We start from the raw sequence: 25,535 nt of genomic DNA, 5'->3' as shown, positions 1-25,535 counted from the left end.
GTTACCATCTTTAGCCTAAGGTCTACATTAATTAATTGATAAAGATCATTTCTTACAGCAGAAGTCATTTCAGCTCTAACACAGAACACTAATTAGTAGTTAATTTTCTATTAGGGGAACCAAAGGTGAGTTGTATGTTTAAACAGCTCATCATATACCACTGACAGAAGTACCTGAATACTTTGGGGGGGAGAAATTGGTAAAGTGGTAGCTGGCTACAGAAAAGCAGAGGAGGAACTGTAGAAATAACCAGCAACTATGACAATAATGAGCACCAGTTGTTACTTATGGCTTCAAGATAAGAGAGAGAATCCTGGCCTTTTATAAATTTGCCATGTGACTATGTCAAAATACACAGAGGGGAATGGGAAGAACAATAGAAGAAGTACCTAATTAGAATCTTAATTGTAACTTATAGCAGATAAACCAGAAAGAAACATAATAAACCAGGATCTTAATATAACTTACATCAAATTGGATTCCCAGATAATTCACAGTGATCTCAATGCCTCTTGTGACAGGATCAGTTTTCCCAACTCGATCAAAAACAATATTGATGGTTGCCTGCAGAGACACAGACTTTTACGTTAAAGCATCTTAACAATCACTTACTCTTTCAGAGAGTGATTCTGAATAATGAACAAGGCACTACAATATATCTGACAGGTTGATGTTCTTAAAAATGCAATTCTACTGTCAATCCAAATCACATATAGGAAATCTATTTTGGCTACTCACATACAGCTAAACAAAAGTCCCTATCTACCCCATTTTTCTTTTCTGTAGAGTCAAAGGGAATGAAGCTATGGCATATATGCCTTAGTTTATCAGAAGCCAGAAGGGTAACAGTCTGGTAGATGAAGTCAGAGTAAGAGAATCAAGGAATTGCAGGGTTATTCTTTGTGGTTATTTTCTGAATGCTCTAAGAGCAAAGACTAGGGCCGGGTGTGGTGGCTCACGCCTATAATCCTAGCACTCTGGGAGGCCGAGGCGGGAGGATCGCTCGAGGTCAGGAGTTCGAGACCAGCCTGAGCAAGAGTGAGACCCCGTCTCTACTAAAAAGTAGAAAGAAATGATTTGGACAGCTAAAAATATATATAGAAAAAATTAGCTGGGCATGGTGGCGCATGCCTGTAGTCCCAGCTACTCAGGAGGCTGAGGCAGAAGGATTGCTTGAGCCCAGGAGTTTGAGGTTGCTGTGAGCTGGGCTGATGCCACGGCACTCTAGCCTGGGCAACAGAGTGAGACTCTGTCTCAAAAAAAAAAAAAAAAGAGCAAAGACCAAAACAACAAAAAAGAAGTTATAGCTAATAAGTCAACAAAGGAGATCAAATGAAATCATGAAAAATACCCAATTAATCCCAAAGGTGGCAGTTTATAAAAAGCAAAAAGGGGAAAAAAAACCAGATGGGACAAATGAAAAAAATAGCAACATGGTAGCTTAAAACCCACTCATATCAATAATCATATTAAATATAAATGGTTGAAATCATGGGTCAGCAAACTCTGCCACTCTAGTGTGACAGCAGCTACAGACAATACATAAATGGCTATGTTCCAGTAAAACTTTATTTACAAAAGCAGGCAGTGGTTGGGTTTGGACTGTGGGCTATAGATCACTGATCCCTGGTCTAAACATGTCAATGAAATGGCAGAGACTGTCAGATTGAATAAAAAAGCAAGATCCAACTATATATTGCTTACAAGAAACCCACTTTAAATGTAAAGACATAAATAGGTTAAAAGTAAAATGACAGAAAAAGATATTATGCTAACCTAATCAAAAGAAAGCTAGAATGTCTACATTAATATCACTCAAAGTAGATTTCATAGTAAAAAATACTGCCAAGTATTAAAAATATCATTTCAACAAGGGACATTTTTGAATAAATATTTAGAATGATTCTAAACATATATGTACCTAATAACAGAACTTCAAAATACATGAAGCAAAAACTGATAGAAATAAAAAAAGAAATAGACAAATCCACAATAGTTAGATCCCCTCTCTCAATAATTGATAAAACAAGTAGCCAGAAAATCAGTAAGGATAGAGAAAATTTTAATAATACTATCAGTCAACTGGACCTAATTGACATTTATAAAACATTCCTGCCAGTAAGAGCAGAATACACATTCTACTCAAGTACACATAGAATGTTTACTATGCTGAGCTCAATTGACCATATTCTAGGAGACAAAACAAGTCCTGATAAATTTTAAAAGATTCATATCATATACAATGTGTTCTTAAACCACATGAAATTAAATTAGAAAATAATTAGAGAATGATATTTGGAAGATCCCCAAATATTTTATAACACACTTCTAAATAACCTATGAGTCAAGGAAGAAATCAAAAGGAAAATTAGAAAGTATTTTAAACTAAATGAAAAATATAATTCATCAAAATTTGTGAGATGAAGTTAAAACAGTACATAGCAAGAAATTTATAGCACTAAGAACCTATATGAGAAAAGAGGGTCTCCAATCAATGATCTTAACTTCCACATTAAGAAATTAGAAAAAGACCCAAATAAGCAGAAGAAAGGAAATAATAAAGATCAGAGCAGACACAAATGAAATAGAAAGCAGAAAAATAAGAGAGAAAATTAACCCAAAAGCTGCTTTTTGAAAAGTTCAATAAAATCAATAAACCTCTACTAGACTGATAAGATAAAAAGAGGGAAGACACAAGTTACCAATATCAAGAATGAGAGAGATACCACTTCACACCTTCAGGGATGGCTACAATCAAAAAGACAGATAATAACAAGTGTGGCTGAGGATGTGAAGAAATTGGAACTCTCATAAACTGCTGGCAGAAATGTAAACTGGTGCTGCCATTTTAGAAAACAGTCTGGCAGTTCTTCAAAAGGATAAACATATAGTTAGCATATAACACAATTCTACCCCTAGGTATGTAAGAGAAATGAAAATACATGTGCACATAAAAACTTATACATGAATGTTCACAACAGTATTAATAATGGCCAAAAAGTGGAAACAACCCAAATGTCCATCAACTAAAGAATAGATAAAAAAAAGTGACATATCCATAAAATGGAATATTATTCAGCCATAAAAAGTAATGAAGTATTGATAAATATTATAACAGATGAACCTTAAAAACATTATGCTAAATCAAAAACGCCAATCACAAAAGAATATAAATTATATGATTCCATTTACATGAAATGTCCAGAACAGGGAAATCTATAGAGATAGAAAGTAGATTAGTGGTTGCCAGGGGCTGCGGAGTGAGAACTGGAGGGTAATGGGGAGTGACTACTAATGAGTATGGGATTTCTTTTTGGCTTGATAAAAATGTTCAAAATTTGATTGTGGTGATAGTTGCACAACTCTGTGAATACACTAAACCGTTGAATTGTACACTAAATTGTATGTGAATCACATCCCAATAAGGCTGTTATATGAAAAAAGGAATGAGAGGTGACTTTTCTACCACTTCTATAGATATTAAAAGGATAAGGAAATATTATAAGTAATTTTATGCCAATAAATTTGACAACTTCAATAAAAATGGGTAAGTTCCTTGAGAGACCCAAACTGCAAGAGTTCACTCAAGAAGGACTAGATAACTGGAATAAACACTATATCTTTAAAGAAACTGAATTTGTAGTTAAAAAAAAAATCTTCCTGCAAAGAAAACTCCAGAAAACCACAATCTGATATCCTCATAAATATAGATAGAAAAATTCTTAACAAAATGTTAGCATATTGAATCCAACAAATATAAAAAGGATAATTCATCATAACTAAGTAAGGTTCATTCTAGGAAGAATACAAAGTTGGTTTAATATTTAAAAAATTAATGAATATAATCCACTATAAAGCAGACTAAAAAAGAAAAATCACATGATCATCTCAATAGATGCAGGAAAAGCATCTGACAAAACCCAATATCTTCTCATGATTAACAATACTCAACAAACTATGATTAGAATGGAACTTTCTCAACCTGATAAATGGCATCTAGGAAAATACAGGAGCTAATAACATCATACTTAATGGTGAAAAACTAGATGGTTTCTCCCTAAGATCGGGACTAAGGTTAGGAATGACTACTCTTACCATTTCTATTCAACTTTGTATAGAAGGTTTTGATCAGTGCAGTAAGACTGGAGGAAGAGAAGGGGGAGGAGAAAAGAAGAGAAGAAGAAAGAAGGAAAGAAGGGGAAAGGAACAATCTAATTAAAAAATTGGGGCGGGTATGGTGGCTCACGCCTGTAATCCTAGCATTCTGGGAGGCTGAGACGGGAGGATTGCTTAAGGTTAGGAGTTCGAGACCAGTCTGAACAAGAGTAAGAACCCATTTCTACTAAAAAGAATAGAAAGAAATTAGCCCGACAACGAAAAATATATATAGAAAAAATTAGCCAGGCATGGTGGTGCATGTCTGTGGTCCCAGCTACTTGAGAGGCTGAGGCAGAAGGATTGCTTGAGCCTAGGAGTCTGAGGTTGCTGTGAGCTAGGCTGATACCATGACACTCTAGCCCGGGCAATAGAGCAAGACTCTGTCTCAAGAAAAAAAAAAAAAAAAAAAAAAAATTGGCAAAAGATGTGAGTAGATACTTCACCAGAAAGGATATATTGATTGCAAATAAACACATGAAAAGACGCTCAACATCATTAGACATTAGGGAAATATAAATTAAAACCACAATTAAATACCACCTCATATCTGTTAGAATGTCTGAAATGAGTTAAGACTGACCATATGGAGTGTTGGTGAGGACATGGAACAACTGAAACTCTTACATTGCAAGTGGGAACGTAAATGGTACTGATCTCTTTAGAAAAGAGTTCGGCTGTTTCTTAAAAGTTAAACATACACCTGCCATATGATCCAGACATTCCACTCTTGAGTACTTATCCAAGAGAAAAGAGAGCATATGTCCATACATAGACTTGTACACAAATGTTCACTGCAGCTTTATTTGTAATACTCCAAACTGGAAACAACCTAGTATCTATCAGCAGGTGAATGTAGTATTTCAACAAATTGTGGTATACCCAAACAATGGCTACTACTCAGCAATAAAAAGGAATAAACTACTGATACACACAATAACACAGTCAAAACAAAATAACCATCCTGAGTAAAATAAGCCAGATAGAAAAAGGATACATACTGCAGGATTCCATTTGCATAAAATTCTTAGAAAATACAAACTAATATACAATGACTGAAAGCAGATTGGTAGCTGCCTGGGGACTGGGGCTGTGGAGGAGGCATTACAAAGGGGCAGGAGGAAATTTTTGGAGATGATGGATAGATATGTTCTCTATCTTGACTGTGGTGACGGTTGTTACACAGGTATATACATATGTCAGCACTTACCAAACTGTACACTTAAAATATGTGCAGTTTACTGTATGTCAGTTATACACCAATAACGCTTGTTAAAAAATGATATGCTCCCCTAACAGCTGCATCTCAGGAAAAAACCTTTTAGCTGACTGAATGCAGTATCTTCATCTATCCTCTCCCACTGAATAAATCAAGATTTTAAAATGTTACCTGGGTGGTACTGACATCAATTTATTATAACATTAGGTCCATTAAATCCAAAATCCCTCATTCATTTACATTGGTCAAAATTAACTAACAAGCTGACAAAGCTCCCCTTTGTGCAAACACAGCCCTAGTAGGAAAGTTATCAAAGCACAAAGTCAAATCAGCCTTTTCTATAATCACACCAAAATCTATTAATACCTACAGATGAGTCAGAATAAAGATAAATATTGCATATAAAGTGCAATAAAGAAAAAAATATCAAGGGAAGCCACAAAAGAATAAGAGCTATAAGCACAGAAGATGAATTTATCTATGGAAATACATTCTATAATTTACTTTGGACTTAATTTTCTAAGTATATACATTATTAAAAAGGACAAGTAGCTTCCATTCTGAGCTGAAGGTAGGAATTGAGGTTACACACAGTTATGTACCCAAGGGTAATATAGAAAGCAGAGTATAAAATAAGAAACTGTCACATTCAATTCATATATTTCATAAACTAAGGCCTTATTAATGATTTCTGACAGAAGAAAAATGCAACCTACCTTTTCTCGGTTATCTAAAAAGGAGAGGGGAAAAAGAACAAGGCTCAAAGATGTGAAAGATCGCACTCTCTGTTGACTCAATCAAATTTGGAATTTAGTTCAATGTATCAATCAAATCTACTCTTATCTCCCTGTTATTACCAAGGAAAAACACTTAAAAAGTACCTGACAGTTAAAAATAATATACTTACCATGAATATTTTCCAAACACAGTAAATGGAGAAAAAGTAACCTAGAAAATTAAAATATTTCCCCTTGAAAGTTTTGGAGTATTCTATTCTCTCCTGGGGGAAGATAAACACAAAACATGGTTCATCGCAGAAAAATATAAATTTATATTCAATACAAGTATTCCTCTATGAATTATTATTCAGGCTGAGTCAAAAAACCACATATGGTAATAATATTAAACTATTATAATAGTAGTAGTAGTAGTGGCCAACATTTACTGAATGCTTACTTTAAGCCAGAAACCACCATAAACATCTCACATGCATTATCTACTTTGACTTTCATAATAACTCCTATGAGTCATGATCTATTACCTTAATTTTACAGATGAGAAAATTGAGGTTGAGAGGTTAAATAACTTGCCCAGGTCACACAGCTGGTGAGTAGGATTGGGTCTGTTTCCTAAGCCTATGTTAACCTCTATCCCACATGATTACCCCTGTGAAGTAGGCTCAGGTCTTCCTGTTTCCAAGGCCTACGTTAACTTCTATGCTATATGGCTACCCCTGTGAAGCTAGCCTCAAAAAGAATTAAAATAGTTCGTGACTTTCACTAAAAGATTTTGCATATTTAAATTATATTGGATTTTAGATGTACATAGGAAAGTTACTTCTTGCAGTTAGGATACTTACTGATCTGGATCCTTTAAAATAGGGCTAGACCATGGCATACAGGTATCTACTGCTCTTATAGTATCACTAACTTGTAAGGGAATAAAAAGGAATGAGAGGAGCTACCATTTTTATCCCAGGTCAGTAGGAAGTGGTGTGTGCCTCCTTCCTAGGTGTTGAAAAGCCTCTTCTGACTATCCCACCAATTTCTATTACTGAGAGTGTTCTATTAAGGATTTTGCTAGAGATAGGAGCAATTTCATGAAGAGTACAGACCCCTCATCCCTAATGTTCCATGGCTGATATTGAAGCTGATATATTCTCTTGCTTTGCCACAGAGAGAATACTAAAAAGCCATTTAGTCTTGTTTTCTTTTTCATCATTTTGGTAAAAACCACACTTTAGTTTCCTTGCTCTGTACCTTGGTAGCATATAGATCAGCTGTTTCCAGGAAAAGCTGCCTGCTTAGTTCTTCCAAAGCATCCACTTCCTGTTGAATAAGAGTAAGATCTGGCACAAAATGGGCATTAAGGTTTAAATCACATAGAAACTTAAAGAAATGGCAATGAAGAAAGCACATGTTTCTGGTTTCTCCTATAGTGGATCCCAGGAACTGGCTGTATTTTCAATTTTCTGTTACATAGCCAGCACTGCAACTTCAGAGCAATTTTCCCAACCTTTGACATAGATGTGTAAAAGCTTCACTATCAAGAGCATCACCACTGGCCGGGCGCGGTGGCTCACGCCTGTAATCCTAGCACTCTGGGAGGCCGAGGCGGGTGGATCGCTCGAGGTCAGGAGTTTGAGACCAGCCTGAGCAAGAGTGAGACCTCGTCTCTACTAAAAATAGAAACAAATGATTTGGACAGCTAAACATCTATATAGAAAAAGTTAGCCGGGCATGGTGGCACATGCCTGTAGTCCCAGCTACTCGGGAGGCTGAGGCAGAAGGATAGCTTGAGCCCAGGAGTTTGAGGTTGCTGTGAGCTAGGCTGACGCCATGGCGCTCACTCTAGCCAGGGCAACAAAGTGACACTCTGTCTCAAAAAAAAAAAAAAAAAGAGCATCACCATCAAACATCTATCACTGTTTCTCCCAAGTGGCTCAAACAGATGGTGTCATTTGTTTGTTTTTTCCTTTATTTATCTAGTTATATTAAATTAAGTGTAATCTTCAAGATCACAAATGGTTACATAACAATAATACCTACACTAAAGCATGGCTTTCTCCTATATTATCTGAATAAATACAATATTAGAAAAGGGAACTAATATTTACTAAGTTCTAATATAGGCTGGGATTTATAGACATCACCTTCTTTAGCTCTTTACAGACATTATCTTCTCACAACAATCCCATGAGATAGGCGTTACTATCCATTTTGCAGATAAGGAAAGTGAAGCTCAGAGAGTTAACTTGCTCAAAGTCACACAGCCAATAGGTGTGGATGCAAAGCCAGATCTGCCTTACTCCAAGGCCTGCTCTTTCCACTATACTATCCTATTTTCCACGAAATCAATCAGGTAGCATTATTATTCTCCCATTTAGGAAATAGGGGCTCAGAGAGGTTAAATAATCCTGATGTATTTGTTGACTTATCACCAAAATAGCTCTAAAACCTACACTATTGGCTTTTATGGACTTTTAAGTAATAAAAATAGTAAAGATAGGCCCTTCTAAAATAGAAGCATTGACTTTAATTTAAATCCTTCCTCCTCTGTGATTTTTCCCACTATTACCCAAGTAAGCAAGTGTCCTTCATTTCCTTCCTCAACAGTGGCTCCTATGTGCATGGTTCAGGCCACCAAACAATATGGTTTAACTAGTTACATGTCTCTCTCCCTGAGGAGAGAGGCTATGCTTTATTCATCATTTTATCCCTTTGCGCTTGGCTTAGAAATAGGAGATGTGAAATAAATGTTTCTTGATTAAATAAATCTAAATTAATCCTTTTTCTTTCTCTTCCATAATCATCCTCCCTTTCTTTGATCTTATTCTGACCTGCATTTGACACTAAAAGGATGTAAGTCATAATTTATAGCAAGAATAGACTACATCCTTCTCCAACTGAAGCGAAAGGGAATTTGTACTTCCCTGGGCCAGAGAAGGAAACCGGATTTGCCATCTCATGCTTAATCCTCCAAAATTTTGACCTAATAGCCTAGGACCCACATAGAGAATTGGTTACACAATTTGGGAATTAGTTCAACACCATAACTAGTTGGGCCAAGAACAATCTGTTAACCTAGTCTCTTTGGTTCTTTAAACCAAAAAGTCACTAGAGAAGCAAAGCTACTTAAAATTTGTCTAAGAATACTAATTACTTCAGAAATGGGCCTTTACCATCCGATATACAAGCCATCGATTTTGTGGTGATTTTTCAGAGTTGAGAAATACAATAGTGTAGTGGAAAGAACTATGAAGAAGAGACCACAGTTCTGTTCCTAGCTTTGCCACAAACCACTGTGTGACCTAACTTCTCTGGGTCTATTTTCTCATCTGTAAAATGGAAAGACTGACTTTTCAGGACCCCTTCAGCTCAAAGACAATGATTTTATGATCTTATATGGCTGTTGGAAAGATGATTCTTATATGCATTGTATTTTCTAAGCCAGTGGACTCTGATGCAGTCAGGTACCTTAGAAGGGAACTATCCCAATACTACTTTTTTCTTCTGCCCTTGGTCCAGACAAAAAGCATCAAGCAGAAGGACAAAGGATACTTTCACTTCCTGGTGCTGAAGTAGTGACGCTTTTTATCATTCCCCAGATGCAGTCAGGTACCTTAGAAGGGACTATCCCAATACTACTTTTTTCTTCTGCCCTTGGTCCAGACAAAAAGCATCAAGCAGAAGGACAAAGGATACTTTCACTTCCTGGTGCTGAAGTAGTGACGCTTTTTATCATTCCCCAGATGCAGTCAGGTACCTTAGAAGGGACTATCCCAATACTACTTTTTTCTTCTGCCCTTGGTCCAGACAAAAAGCATCAAGCGGAAGGACAAAGGATACTTTCACTTCCTGGTGCTGAAGTAGTGACGCTTTTTATCATTCCCCAGAATCCTGATGGTTTGTTATGCACCTCCCCCTTCTGGAACATAGTTCTTCGTGCCATTGCCATCCTGAAATGAAAGAAAATATAAAATCTCAGCAAGGAGGCATGGGCCCTCAAAGTCCAGTCTCATTTACTTTCCAGTCTCATCTACTTGCCAGTCTCACAAATGCCTCTCTCATTTGCTAAGATGCTCGGGAAAGGATGCTGATTCCGGGGTCCCGCTTTTTCACTACTTACAGCTGAAGAGAAACTATGTGGAAGCAATGTGGCCTAGGCGAAGAAGCACAGAATTTGGAGCAGACAATAAATCTGAGGACTAACTCTGCCACTTAGAAGCTGTGAGACCTTAGAGTTTTCATTTCCTTCTCTCTGGATAGATGTGAAGATGAATGAAATAATCTACAAGAACTTATAGATTATGTTTTCAACTACAAAGCACTGTACAAATGTTAAAAATTATTACAGTTACCATTTAAGCATAAAATAAAATAGCTAACATACTTAGCTAGGGGACCAGGTACAGAGTAGGAACTCAATAACTGTTTTCTGCCTTCCTTTTCAAAAGCAGACAAAAGGAAAAAAATATAGCAAAATCACATAAACCAGTACCTTTCTAATAATTAGTCTCCCTTTAAGTCTAATCCCCTCACCCACTGAAATCTGTCCTACTACTAAATAAATCAACAGGAAACCAACCATTCCTTCTTTTCATCCTCTCAGTCTGCGGAGGACCCACTAGCACAGTGGTAGCTGCTGGCATGTTCTAGCCCATCACAAAGGTATTAAGAACAGGGTCCTTGTGATGTTAAAAAATAAAATCATTTGTACATAAATGATTACTTGAAGGGTATAATGGGCCAAGGCCAGTAGGCCTAAAGTGAACCAGAATGAGTCTAATAAAAATAGAGTAGCAGGACTAAAGAAAAATTTAACTGAAGATGGATAATTTTTGGGTGATAAGAGATAAAAATGATGATGAGGAAGCAGCAGCATTGGTATGTATGGCTGAGACTAATACAAATGGTACCAATGGTACCAAATACCAAATGGTATTTCTGTGGGCTAAATTCTTTAAGCCATTAGCAAAAATGGTATTAACAAGAAAGAATTTTAGGTGTGTCAGTCACGTTGTTTTAACTGTTTCCTCCTCAAAATGACCTTCACCTGGATACTGAGTGAAAGAAACACAGCTTCAAGTTCTAGCTCTTTTTGCCTTTTTTTCTAACTATACATCAACTATAACTCAGCATTTTGGGAAGATACAATAAACAACCAAGAAGAGGCTCAGACCTAGGAAGATTCTGACTTGGCGAGATTTAGTAATTTTTAGTTTTTTTATTTTCACAGTTGAGAAAGCTAGAACATGTATATGAAGAAGGAAGGGGTTCCATTCCATTATTAGAACACTGTACTTCAGTTTACCATGATGGATTAAAGGAGAGGCAGATGGGAGAAAGGGAGCACAGAGCCCATTTCTGCTGTCCTTATTTCCACTGTCTGCCATATAACAAACATCAATGATTGACTGTGGAGTGGAACTGGTTGAATATGTAAAGGTAACTGACAATGTGTACTGTGGTCTCATAACAGGCAGAGAAGTATAATCTCTAGAAGAACGAAAGTTGGCTGCATATAGATGAGCATGGATTTGTTTTAAACAATTTGCTTTCACTTTCAATTTTATCAAGAATTTATTAATTCTAAACCAATTTTGCTCTTATCAAATAAGTTACAGATGAAACAGAAATAGTCACATATTTAAGAAGAAAAGGTAACAATATCAAACTTCCTGAGATGGGGTGCAAAGGAATAAAAAACCCAACAATACGAGGTACTATAGAACACGATTACCTTCATCTTCAACTTTTCTTCACCATCATCACAACGACCACAGTGATCATCATCACTATTGCCTCTTTATAACAAGCGTAGCTTACAACAAGAAATTATCTATTTATTATCAGCTGGAAGTCATTTAAAAATTCATAATGTGGAAAAATATGCACTTGGCTAAGGTTTGGTGGTAGTGTACAAGAGAAGCTGAAAAATGTCTACTATGATTTAAATATGTCATTCTACTGTTTTCTGTTCTCGGTTGTTTCTGGTGGGAAGTCAGCCATTCCTTTTCTTTTTTAATTAAACTTTTAATTTTGAGATAATTGTAAATTCATATGCAGTTTTAAGAAAAAATACAGAGATTCCATGTACCCTTTACCCAGATTTCCCCAATGGAAACATCCTGCAAAACTACAGTACAACCAGGATATTGACATTGATAGACTCACGATACAGGACATTTCTACCACTACGAGCATCCTTCACGCTGCCCCCGGATAGTCTTCTTCCTTCCCACCCCCAACTCCTCCTTAACCCTTAGCAATCACTAATCTGTTGTCTATTTTTATAATTTTGCCATTTCAAAAATGTGTACATAGCTAGAAACAGTATGCATCCTCTGGGAAATGGCTTTTTCACTCAGCATAATTTTCTGGAGATTCATCCAGGTTGTTGTGTACATCAATAGTTTGTTCATTTTTATTGCTAAGTAGTCTGTACCACAGTTTGTTTAACCATTCACCTATTGAAGAACATCTGGGTTCTTTCCAGTTTTTGGCTACTATGAATAAAGTCGCTATAAACACTTGTGAACAGGTTTTTATGGGAACATAAATCTCCATTTCTCTGGATAAATGCCCATGAGTGCAATTGTTGAGGGGTGTTAATTGCATGTTCAGTTTCTTAAGAAATAGCTAAACTGTGTTCCAGAGTTACTGCACCATTCTATATTCCCACCAGCAACATATGAGTAATCCAATTTCTCTGCATCCTTACTAGCGTTTGGCACTGTCACTAATTTTATTTTAGCCATTCCGATAGGTGTGTAGTGGTGTCTCACTGTGGTTTTAATTGCATGTCCCTAATGACTAATAATGTTTAACATTTTTTCATGTGCTTATATGTCATCTGTATATCCTCTGCAATAAAATGTCTGTTCATGGCTTTTGCCCATTTTCTAATTCACTGTTTTTTTTAAAAATATAAGCTTTCAAAGTTTTTTATTCTAGATACTAGTCCTTTCTCAGGCGGTTTGTAAATATTTTCTCTCAGTCTATAGCTTGTCTTTTCATCCTTTTAACAGGGTCTTTCACAGAGCAAAGTTTATAATTTTGATGGAGCCCAATTTATCAATTTTTCCTTTTATGGATTATACTTTTGGTGTCAAGTCTAAGAACTTATTGCCTAGCCCCTATATCCCAAAGATTTTCTATGTATTTTTTTATAAAAGTTTTGTAGTTTTACATTTTACATTTAAGTCCATTATCTGTTTTGAGTTAATTTTTATATAAGGAATGAGACTTAGATTCAGATTTTTTTTTTGCCTATGATGTCTAATTGTTCCAGCACCATTTGGTGAAAAGGCTATCTTTCTTCCACTGAATTGCTTTTGCATCTCTGTCAAAAATCAGGTGGGCATATTTGCGTCAGTCTATTTCTGAGTTCTCTAATCTGTTCCACTGATCTATGTCTGATCGTATCACACAGTTGGTTGAGTACTATGAGGTACTGGCAGACATAGATCAATAAACTACCACGACTATGTTGAGTCTTCCTATTCAAAAACACATGTCTCTCCACTTATTTAGATCTTCTTTGATTTCTTTCCTTGGAGTTCTATAATTTTTAGCATATAAGTCCTGTATGTGTTTTGTTAGACTTACACATAAGTATTTCATTTTTTTAGTGATTTTAAATACTATTATATTTTTAATTTTGATGTCCACATAGTCACTGCTAATATATAGAAATACAATTGATTTTTTTTTTTTTTAAGAGACAGGGTCTTACTATGTTGCCTAGGCTGGATTCAAACTCCTGGACTGAAGTAATCCTCCTGCCTTAGCCTCCTGAGTACTGGGACTACAGGCACACCACAGTGACCAGCTACTATTGATTTTTGTGCTTATTTTGTATTCTACAATGCCATTACTTTTTTTCATCGTTCTCCTGTACGTATCATTTTTCTCTGGCTGCTTTCAAGATTTTGTCTTTCTTTTTGTCTTTTAGCAGTTTGACTATACATATGTAGGTGTAGTTTTCTTTTGTGTTTATCCTATTTGGAATTCCTGGAGCTTCTTGGATCTGTAAATTAATGTTTTCCACCAAATTTGGGAAGTTTTGGGACATTATTTCTTCAAATACTTTTTCTGCTCCTTTCCCCGTCTTCTAGGACTCTAACTGCAAGGATGGAGATTGCTTGATATTGTCTTATACTGAGACTTTTGTTCAGTTTTCTTCAATCTTTTCTCTATTCTTCAGATTTAATAATTTCTAATGCTCTATCTTCAAGTTCACTGTTTCTTTCTTCTGCATCTCAATTCTGTTATTAAACCCATCTAGTAAAATTTGTATTTTAGTCACTGTCATTTTCAGTTTTTGAGTTTCTATTTTGTTTCTTAAAAGTTTCCATTTCTCTGTTGCGATTCCCCATCTTTTCACTAGTTAATACCATGCTTTCCTTCATTTCTTTGAATGTATTTCTAATAGTTACTTTCAAGTCTTTGTTTGCTAAATCTATCATCTGGACCCACTTGGAGTTAGTTTCTATTGACTGCTTTTGATCTTGAATATGGGTCATATGGTCTTGTTTCTTTGCATGTCTACTAAGTTTTGGTTGACAACTTGATATTATAGTTAATGTGGCATAGTGACCTTAGAATCTGTTTTGTTCTGAGGATTACTGGAGTTTTTTGTACTAGTAAGCAATTAATTTACCTATACTTAAACTGTGAAATCTGTTATACCTGTAGCAACTAATGTTTCTGCTCAGTTTGCCAGCTTATAGCTGCTTCTTTTTTAGTCTGACTCTCTGAGGGTCTCCCCTGAGCCTGAGCTCATGTATGATGGTGATTAACCAAAAATATGGGCAGATTTTATAAACATATTTCAGTACTTACCCTCTCTGTGGTTCTTTAGCTTCTAGGGATCTCTCCTAATTTTTTTTTTTTGTCCTAAATTTCTAATTGCTTTGCTAGTCCCGAGTTCTACCCTCTGATAACTCCATCCAGTAAGACTTTCATTTTCTGTCATCCAAGCTGTGTGCTTAATCTGCACACAGCTCAGGCAATGCACTCAATCAAAGTCACAGCAAACTTGCAAATCTCACCAACAGCAATTCTGTTTTTCAAGGTAGATTCCTAGTTTCCACCTACTCTTTCTCAGGCTTTCTGGTGTTTCCTGTGCACATGCATTATTTAGTAATGAGTAAGGGATTTGGTCAGGGTTTATACTCAGATTCTGGATCTCAGTCCTTCTGCATCTCTCTCACTTCCAAAATTTCTCCTTTAAATTTCCAGTTACTCTCGTTGATTTTAACTCTATTAATCTGTACACTTGAGTGGGTGTTGGGAGGGTGGGTTGTGGTGGAGGGGCACCTCTAGACAAGAAAGCCATAAACTTGCAACAGTTATCTGATGATCTTCTCAAATTTCTACCTGCCTCTGTTCATTTTCCAGTAACTTCAAATATATGCTTTGAATATTTTTGTCAGTTTTATGATTTTTCTGTAGAATTGCTTGAACTCTTTCCAGTGCCATTCCTGGAAGTTTTCTTTGCTATCATTTGAGGGCACCTGTGGCTTTTGCTGAAATTTTACTAGTGAATGCATTTTTTTCCCTTATCCCCACAAAATTTCAAAAAGAGAGCCTAGAAAAACCTAACTCAAGGTAGAAGTTGAGATTTTTTTCCTTCACTGTTCCAAATGGGAAATGTATGCTTCTTTCCTTCCCTCCATTTTCAACCATTAACTTTTCTATGTTTAATGGATGTCATTTTTCTGGTATGTCATCTCACTATGGCCCTCTACTGTTAAGTTGAAAGATGGTTTTCTGGTCACTACTCCTCCCCAACTATGAGAGTTTGCAAAAAAGTTTTTTGTATTGTGGTAACTGGCAAGCGCATTGTATGAATCCCAAGGGCCCCAGTGTTGTCATGTTAGCTGTCTATCTGCGCTGTTAGCTATACTGGGTGAAGGACTGTGCTAATTAGGTCAAGTTGGGAGGCTGATTCTTCTGAGAGCCACTTACATTAATAAAACCTACTGTAGGACCACAAATCATTCCTGATCCTGATTAGAGAAGGTATTATAGAGGAACTGGATTATAATGTATATAGATCACAGCCAATTCCTAACCACAACTAGCATAAAATGACTTAAAAGTGTATATCCATACTTGACATGGATCATGACTTCACTCTTATACATTTATCTCTTTATATAAATAAAAGAAATACAGTAAAAGGGAGAATAGCCTTGGGACTCAAAATAGTATTATTCATATACAAGTATCTTTCACTTTTGAAAATCTTACTCTTATTTTTATATTTTAAAAAATCTGCATTTATATACATTTATGTAAAATAAACTGAATATAAATAAGATACATATAAGTAAAATAAATGTATACACATATGTGTCTACCTTGAAGATTCCAGTAAAGACATGGAGACAAATATTTAGTTGGTGAATCTGAGCCTTCTTTATCATTCTAATATCTAATGTTATCTCGTACATTAAGGTTTCTTTGACTTGACTATGGGTGTTACTACAGAAAAGTGTTGAAGGAGAAAATATGAAATATAAAAATACTTGTGTAATCCAAAACCTCTGTTGCCATTTATATATGGGTAATATTAACTTTATTAAAGATAGTAGACTAAGAAGTTTCATGAAGGTAGGAAATGATTATCTTGTTGATTATTCTGTCCCCAGCATCTTGTACAGTCCCTGGCATAAACTAGGTTTTTTAAAATTATTAAGTGAATGAATATATGAGTAAATAAATGAAGGCAAAGCATAAAAACCAGATGATTGTCCTGTAGAAATTATTAAGTTCAGTAGTTGCCCTTAGCTAGGTGTGGTTCACTGTTCTAAAGGCTCTGTCAGTCTTAACTCATTATTGTTATCTCTGTCCTACAGATGAGGAAACCAAGGCATAAAGACATAAAGTAACTAGTTCAAGGTGACATTGTTATTTGTAGACCAAGGATTCAAATCCAGACAGTCTGATTTCAGAGCTTTATGCTCTTGTCTACTGTGATACAGATGTCTATGAAATGCCACTTTGAAAATACACATTTAAAAAGTACTTTTTAAATAATAAAAACAACAATATTAGAAGACTTGAGTGAGGCAAAGGCATTATGTGTAACTGAAATGTTTGTACCCCCATAATAGTCTGAAATTACATAAAACAAAGACTTGATGGATTTTAAGTAGTTGGAAAAAAGGAAGTTGAAAAGATCTAAGTCAAACATGAAAAAGTCTGTAAAAATACAGGACAACCAACTTTTAAAACATCCATCCTTCAAATATAAAAGTTACCTACCAATTCATGAACATGATTTATCTTTCCATTTATTTGTGTCTTCTTCACTTTCTTCAATGTTTTATAGTTTTCAGTGTTCAGGTCTTTCACCTCCTCAGTTAAATTTATTCCTAAGTATTTTATTTTATTTTGTAGCTATTGTAAATGGGATTGTTCTCTTGATTTCATTTTTGAAATATTCTTTGAACAATGTTAAACTGTCCACACTACCCAAAGCAATCTACAGATTTAATGCAATCCCTACCAAAATTCCAATGTCATTTTCCATAGAAATAGAAAAAAACAATTCTAAAATTCCTATGAAACTATAAAAAATCCTGAATAGCCAAGGCAATCATGAACCAAAAGAACAAAGCTGGAGGCATTATACTACCTGATTTCAAATTACACTACAAAGCAACAGTAATTAAAACAGCAGAGTACTGGCATAAAAATAAACTCATTGACCAATGGAATAGAACAGAGAGCCCAGAAATGAACCCACACATGTATAGTCAATTGATTTTTGACAAGGGTGCCAAGTATACACATTGAGGAAAGGCCAGTCTTATCAATAAATGATGTTAGGAAAACCAGATATATATACGTAGAAGAGTGAAATTGGTCCCTTATCTTACTCCATATGTAAAAATCAACTAAAAATGTATTAAAGACTTTAAACATAAGACTTGACACTGTAAAACTTCTAGAAGAAAACAGGGGAAAAACTACATGACGTTGTTTTGGGCAATAACTTTTAAAATTTGACCCCAAAAGCATAGACAACAAAAGTAAAAATAGACAAACAGGATTACATCAAAATAAGAAGCTTCTGCACAAGAAAGAAAACAATTAACAGAGTGAAGAGATAATCTGTGAAACTATGCAGAAAATATCTGCAAGCCACAGGTCTGATAAGCGGTTAATATTCAAAATATATAAGGAACTCAAACAAAGAAGGAACTCAAGAAAGAAAACAAATAATCTGATTTAAAAAATGGGCAAGGGACCTGAATAGATATTTCTCAAGAGAAGACATATAAATGCCCAACAGTTATACAAAAAAATGCTCACCACTAATCATTAAGGAAGTGCAAATTAAAACCACAATGACGTACTATCTCATATCTGTCAGAATGGCTATTATCAAAAAGATAAAAGATAACAAGTGTTGGTGAGGATGTGGAGAAAAGAGAACCCTATTATACTGCCGGTGAGAATGTAAATTAGTGCAGCCACTATGGAAAACAGTGTGGAGAGTTCTAAAAAATAAAAATAAAAATAAAATTGCCCTATGATACAGCAATCCCACTTCTGGGTATTTACCCAAAAGGTTTAAAATAAATATATTGAAGAGATGTCTACACTCCCATGTCCATTGCAGCATTATTCACAATAGCCAAGTTATGGAATCCACCTATGTGTCCACCAACAGATAAATGGATAAAGAAAATGGGGTACATAGACACAATACTATTCAGCCTTAAAAAAAGAAATTTTGTCATTGTGACAACACAGATGGAATTGGCGAAATAAGCCTGGCACAGAAAGACAAATAATGCATGTACTCATTTATATGTTGTATCTAAAATGGTTGAACTCAACAAAGCAGAGGGTAGAATGGTGGTTACCAGAGGTTGGGGGGGTGGGGGAACGGGGAGATGATGGTCAAAGGGTCCAAAGCCTCAATTAGGAGGAATAAGTTTTTATTTTTCATTGAGATATACTGCACAGCATGATGAATATAGTAAATAATAATGCACTGTACATTTTAAAATTGCTAACAGAGTAAATTGCAAAAGTTTTCACCATAAAAAAATGTTAAGTATTTGAGGTGATGGATATGTTAATTAGCCACATTTAATTCTTCCACATTGTATTTATAAATCATATCACCCCATAAATATATACAACTATAATTTGTCAATTTACAATTAAAAATTAAAATTAAACAAAAAATTTATTCCAATAATTTATCTAAGGAGAAGTATCAAAATTCAGGAAATAAGGTTGAATTTGAGAATTTTCTTTCATACAAGATTAGGCAGTAAATCTTTGATGATACTTACCTTATAATAAAAATGAACAAGATGAAATGCCCTGCCAGCACCAATTCATAGTCAAATTTTCTTGTTGAGAAATTGTAACAGAATACAAATGTTTTAATGTGCTGATGTCTTACCTTTTCTTTTTGCTTATGATCATATCCATGGTTTGGAGCAGTCGTCGTTCCAGGGCTAGAATATCTGTGTCAGTCACATTCCTGCAATAAGCACAAACTATTAGCAAAATGTTTTGGGGTCTCACCCTTGGGTAGAATACAAGGCATCTGGAGAAACATATAAACCTCAATTGTTACCCAGTAATTCAAGGATCTGGCTTTTTCTAGAAAAAATTAAAATGACCATAATAAACTAAAATGCTTTTGCTGTCATTTCTTATAGCTAATTCTTCTGGGGTCTCAGCAATGGAAGGTACCTAGCTCTCTTACAGTCTTTCTTAGCTTTGATCCAGCGACATTTAGGATGTATGTTTAAATATTTTTAACTTAGCATTGTCTTCTCTTCCACTTCTAGGAGAAACTGATTTGCTGAAGTTGGTGTTAGTTCACACCAGGCACTAGAAATGTGCCTTTAAAAAGTAGAAGGGAGGTGTCAAATTGAAATTGCCATTTAAAAAACAAATGCATGTAGGATAAATAAAAAGAGCAAGCAGTATAAGTGGGACAGAAGAAGAAAAGAATAAAAAGGCAAAGTCACAGGTCTAATAAACAAGTATTAAAGATGGTGGCATGATATGACATGTGTATTCATTCAATAAGTAATGGGAAAAAAAAAAGAAAAAAGACAAAGTGATTGTTACCTGAGGAAGTAGGACATGTAAGTGTATGGACAGTTGACAGCACCAAATCCAGAAAGGAGAGCCATGAGAGTCACCCCAATCACACCTACTCGGCTGATAAGCTGTTCTATGGATAAGATACCTAAAAACATCAAAGCACATTAATGCCAGGTAATATAGATAAAACAGTTCTCATCTGTACTGCAAAAGGAAACATCATTGAAAACATCAACCATTACATATAACTAACCCATATAAGACAACTGTTAATTATTAATGAGTACATTTTCTATAATAAATATATTAAAAGTCTATTAATTTTCCTCCTATCCCATATGCTTCAGGTTCATCAAAGCAAAGTAAAAGCTTTGGCAAAAATAAATATTATTAATAGGAAAGTAAATCTGCAGGAAAAGTATAAATAGCAGGTAACACTTTGTGCTATTTACTTTTGATATATGTATTTCCTCCTGAGATCATATTCTTTAGCTTATATCTTATTCCTTTTTGTATTCAATAAACACATAATTCATCTAATAAATGGGCTAAATTTATAGATGAATGAGTAGTTCAAAGGTAAACACATGAGTTTTAAATTATTAGTTGTATTCTAATTATCAGTTGTTCCCTATCATTAGAGAATGCTGCAAGTCAATTCAGCAGTTAAAATAAATGCGGCCTGCTGGTTGATATATTTGGGATAAATGAGAGAGAGTCATGCTGAAGCATAACCTAAGAAGTTTGGCATCACAGGAAAAGAATAGTTTTAATTTGTTTTCACTTCCAAATTCTAGGATAGAATTCATTTCAGCCATTCACTCCTATGACCAAATGCCAGAGTTGTAATTCAGGAATTCTGTTAGCTTTGAAACTGAAAATTCCAATATTCCATTTCTGACCACTGGTCTCCCCTCCTAGTCTTCAAGTCCTCTTGATCCTTTATTTCCACTACATTCATTTTAGAGGTCAGTGTGATCTCTGAGCTCTAGTCTTTTGCTTTTCCCGTTCTTCACCTAGCTTGGAATCCAGGCTTGCTGGCTTCAGCTTCTTTCACCAGGACCCTCAATCGCCTTCTCTTCTCCTTCTGAAATATTGATCCTACAAACCCCTGGATCAATCTAACCCTCTGCCTTCCCTGTACCCATGCCTAGCTGCCTAAAGTTGCTAGATGTATACCGATATTGGTGCCATTACAGAGTCACTGTCATCAGTCTTATTAGAGCTCACACACTACTGAGTAATCTTTATCTTGCCCTTGGTCAGCTATGTCTCCTTCTCTTTCCATTTCCTTCAGCAGCTATTCTTTAATTCCTTTTCCCAACCTTTATCCTTCTTCTTAGCCAATGCCCTTATTATAAAAGACATAAGCTAATTAGACATAAACTACCTTCACTGTACTATAAATATTTATATCTGCAACTATCCTCCCAACTTGTCTCCCTCAGAACAAGACATTGTCCAAAGCTGACTTCTCTACTTGTGCTTTTGATCTTATTCAATCCCTCCCACCTCTTTCAGAATCTTGTTCCATCACCTGTCCCTTCTCTCTTGTACTTCAACTGTTCCTTCTTTGCTAGTTCTTTCCCTTCAGTTTCAAGTCTCTTTTCTAGGAAAAATTCTGTTCTTGGCCTTGAGTTTACCTCTAGTTACCAATCCTTGTCTATTTCCTCCTTAATAGCCAAATTTCTTGAAAGATATTTACTGTCACCTCTTTCTCACCTCCAGTTCATTCCTCAACTGGCTGCAGTCCAGCTTTCTTCCCATTCTTCTATACTGAATGGAATTTTTTTCACTAATAATTGTAATGGCAACATCATAGGTAACATTCATCAAGCTCCTCCTCCATACTAGGCACTGTTCTAAGCATTTCACGTGCACTAACTCATTTATTGCTTAAAACAAGCCTATGAGGTAGATGGTATTGAAAACCCAATTTTACAGATGAGGAAATAGAGGCACAGAGAAGTTAAATAACTTAGTCAAGGCCATATAGTGGCAGAGCCAGGATTCAAACCCAGTGAAGTTCCAGAGCCTGGGCTCTTAACCATTACTACACTATGGTCATGAACTTGCTGTTGGTTGCAAAATTCAACATTTCCCAATCTTTGTTTTATTGGCTCTTTTATGACATTGAATGCTTTCTGTCTAAAATTATTTTCCCTTCTTGGCTTTCACAACCTTATTTCCTGAGGTTTTCTCTTTTACTTTTCTTTTCTTTTTTTTTTTGAGCTTGGACTTCATGTTTTATTTTATTTTATTTATTTATTTATTTTTATTTCAGCTTATTATGGGGGTACAAAAGTTCAGGTTATATACATTGCCCATGCCCCCCCATCCCCCCCGAGTCTGAGCTTCAAGTGTGTCCATTCCCTAGACATCGCACTCATCATGTAGGTATACACCCATCCCTGCTCCCCACCCCCATCCCCCCAAGTCAGAACTTCAAGTGTGCCCATTCCCTAGACAGTGCACATCGCACTCATCACGTAGGTATACACCCATCCCCTCCCCCCAACCCCATCCCCCCCAGTCAGAACTTTCCTGATGATCATCACCTAAGTGCACATTTAGGAATAACACCAATTGGGTATTGGACAGAGGTGGGGGCTGGGGGGAGGGGACGGGTGTATACCTACTTGATGAGTGCGATGCGCACTGTCTGGGGAATGGACACGCTTGAAGTTCTTTTACTTTTCTAATTGCTTTTTCTTAGTGTCTTCTTGCTCTGCATGGGCCAGAATTCTTTATTTCATTTCATTCTATTTATCTTTCCTTGGGTGATCTCACCCATTTCCCTTGCTTCACCTAATGGCATTTAGTTGATGATTTCTAATTTTTTAGATTCCTGGAATCACCTCCATGAGGACTGATATATTCCTCCCTTTCTCCTAAGCTCCTGACTTGTATGTATATCCAGTTGCTTATTGAACATTACCTGGATATGTAAATGCAACTCAAATTCAACATATCCCAAACTGAAAGTATCTTCCCCCTCAACTTGTTCCATCTTCTGCACTACCTATCTTAGAAGATGACATCATCAACTATCTAGTTACCAAAATAAAAAATCTGTATACTATACAATTAGTTTCTATTCCATCTTTTATTTTCCCTTCAATACACTAAGGTCTCTCTACCTTAGGGCTTTGCAAGATGTTTCCTGTGCCTTCCACCCAGGTCTTCCTTTGGTCTTTAAATCTCAGCTTTAATATTACTTCCTCAGAAAAGCTGAATCTAACTACTTGCACTAAATTTGTTATCTTTATCTGCATTATTCTCTACCACAGCAATCTGTTTGCTTCTTGATGACAATGATCACAATTGGCAATTATTTATTTATATATTTATCTCTTTATTGTCTAGCCCCACCCACAAGACTATAAGAAACCAAGTTTGTTTTGTTCATGGTTTATCTCCAGCACTTAATATAAAGTAGGTGTTCAATAAATATTTGAGGAATGTTAAGTGAATGAATAAATCCTCACCGAAATTCTGTTGATTCTACTTTCCACATACCTCTTGAATTTGCATCTTCTTTACAGGAAGGAATCATATCTTATTGGTCTTTGCTTTCCTTACTGCCTGGCACATAGAAAGTGTTCAACAAATGTTTGTTGACTGTGGGTACATAATATTACTCAATAATATAAAAAAATCCAAGGGATTAATATGGGTTATTAAATCTAAAAAACTGAAAAATGCCCCTCTACTTTTATTCCCTTTAACATGGTGCTCTTTTTATTAAATATTTTTTCCTGGTTTAAAGTACTTTGTAGATACTATCTACTTAATCTCAGCACTTATATGAAGTAAGAGTTAGTCATTATTATCCCTGCTTATCAGTTAATACATGGAAAGTCAGATGAATAAGGTGACTAGCAGATCATCTCATCTTTGCTATGTGCTCACACAGATTCTTTCTAGTCATATATGCTTTCTTAGTCTCTCGTACTCTTTCCCACTATAGAATGTCCTCTAACCTTTCTAGGTCCAGGCACTGCACAAGAAAATTCTTTCACAGATTTTTTTCATTACAGGTAATGATTAAGTCTTATAGTTTGTTTGTTTATTTGTTTTTAGAGAAAGGATCTTGCTCTGTTGCCCAGGCTGGAATGCAGTGGCTTGATCATAGTTCACTGCAGCCTTGAACTCCTGGGCTCAAGCAATCCTCCTGCCTCGGCTTCCTGAGTAGTCCAGACTAAAGGCATGCGTCACCTCTAAAGTTTTTGTAAAGACAAGGTCTTGTTGGGTCTTACAGTTTTTTGTAGTTTCCATAGCAATAAACCATATTGGTTGTTGACATAGTCCTGGGAAAGCTCAAGCAGGGGTGGGGAACCTGCAGCCTTAAGGCCATGTGTGGCCTTCTAGGTCCTTAAGTGTGGCCTTTTGACTGAATCCAAATCTTACAGAACAAATTCTTTATTAAAAGGGCTGCAGCAAAGAAAGATGAAGCTTTTCTTGCCTCCTTTGGTGCTTAAAAAAGAACTATCTTGAAATCAGAAGGCCACAGGTTCCCCACCCTGGCTCCCTCTAGCTTTCCCCCTCAGTGTCCTTTTCAGGATAATCCCATAGAATTTAGAAAAATGGGTAGATGAAAGGTATAATAGATATGATGGTCTTCATCTCTCCTCTGGCATGGCCTGGCTGCACTGCTCATGTGAGCTGAGTACACAGAAAAGAAAGCTGGAGAAAGGTGTCAGAGTCAGGTCTTTGGACTGCATGTGAACTTGTGCTTGCATTGTCAGCAGCCCTGGGGTCCTTTTGTAACTCTTCTTTCTGACTTCTAACATTACAAATAAATTCATCTCTTTGTGGGCTTATTTGAAATAGGTTTATACAAGAGCTATACTATCAGGGCTTTCTACTCCAAATCTTTCCTGACATTGACATGGGCATGCTGATCATCCTAGCAATTCCTAAATTCCTATCCAGAGTGTCATATTCTTGAACTCATCTACCACCTTGGAGAGATTAATTTTTTTTTCCATTCACAGATTCAATAAACATATACTAAACACTCGTTACGTGCTAGGTTCCACACTAGGTACTAGGGATATAAAGACAAATAAGACGTAGTCTCTGACCTCATAGAGCCCATAGGTTAATGAGGAAGTCAGAAAAGAAAACATGTAAGTTTTATAGGTGATGTAAGTACATTGAGGTGGGAGCAAATAATATCTCCTAATGATGGCCAGGAAAATTTTCCTAGAGGAATTAACAAGAGTTTAATCTTGAAAGAATAAATAGGCATTTTCCAAGTAGACAACGGGTGAAGGATTGCCCAGGCTGATGGAACAGCTCTAGAAACTTCAAGTAATTTGGTAGGACTGAAGAATAGAACACAC

The 25,535-nt window shown here is 35.9% G+C and overlaps 1 protein-coding gene across 2 annotated transcripts in view; it reads right to left on the bottom strand.

Annotated features, from left to right (window-relative positions):
• Nucleotides 1–25,535, bottom strand: part of LOC123633869 (Golgi pH regulator) — a 44,841-nt gene that overhangs the window by 3,877 nt on the left and 15,429 nt on the right. The window contains exons 6-11 of one of the 2 annotated variants that reach the window (XM_045544854.1): nucleotides 20,212–20,332; nucleotides 19,532–19,612; nucleotides 9,943–10,052; nucleotides 7,354–7,448; nucleotides 6,282–6,374; nucleotides 469–564 (exon numbers count right to left, since the gene is read on the bottom strand). In XM_045544854.1, the coding sequence (XP_045400810.1) occupies nucleotides 469–564; nucleotides 6,282–6,374; nucleotides 7,354–7,448; nucleotides 9,943–10,052; nucleotides 19,532–19,612; nucleotides 20,212–20,332 (596 nt within the window). The remainder of the gene's footprint in view (nucleotides 1–468; nucleotides 565–6,281; nucleotides 6,375–7,353; nucleotides 7,449–9,942; nucleotides 10,053–19,531; nucleotides 19,613–20,211; nucleotides 20,333–25,535) is intronic. The other variant, XM_045544855.1, reaches the window with a different exon arrangement.

Source organism: Lemur catta, chromosome 3 (assembly GCF_020740605.2).
Source record: "Lemur catta isolate mLemCat1 chromosome 3, mLemCat1.pri, whole genome shotgun sequence".
Taxonomy (NCBI): Eukaryota; Metazoa; Chordata; class Mammalia; order Primates; family Lemuridae; genus Lemur; species Lemur catta.
Note: the sequence above shows the minus strand (reverse complement) of the source record. Positions and strands in the feature narration are given on the sequence as shown.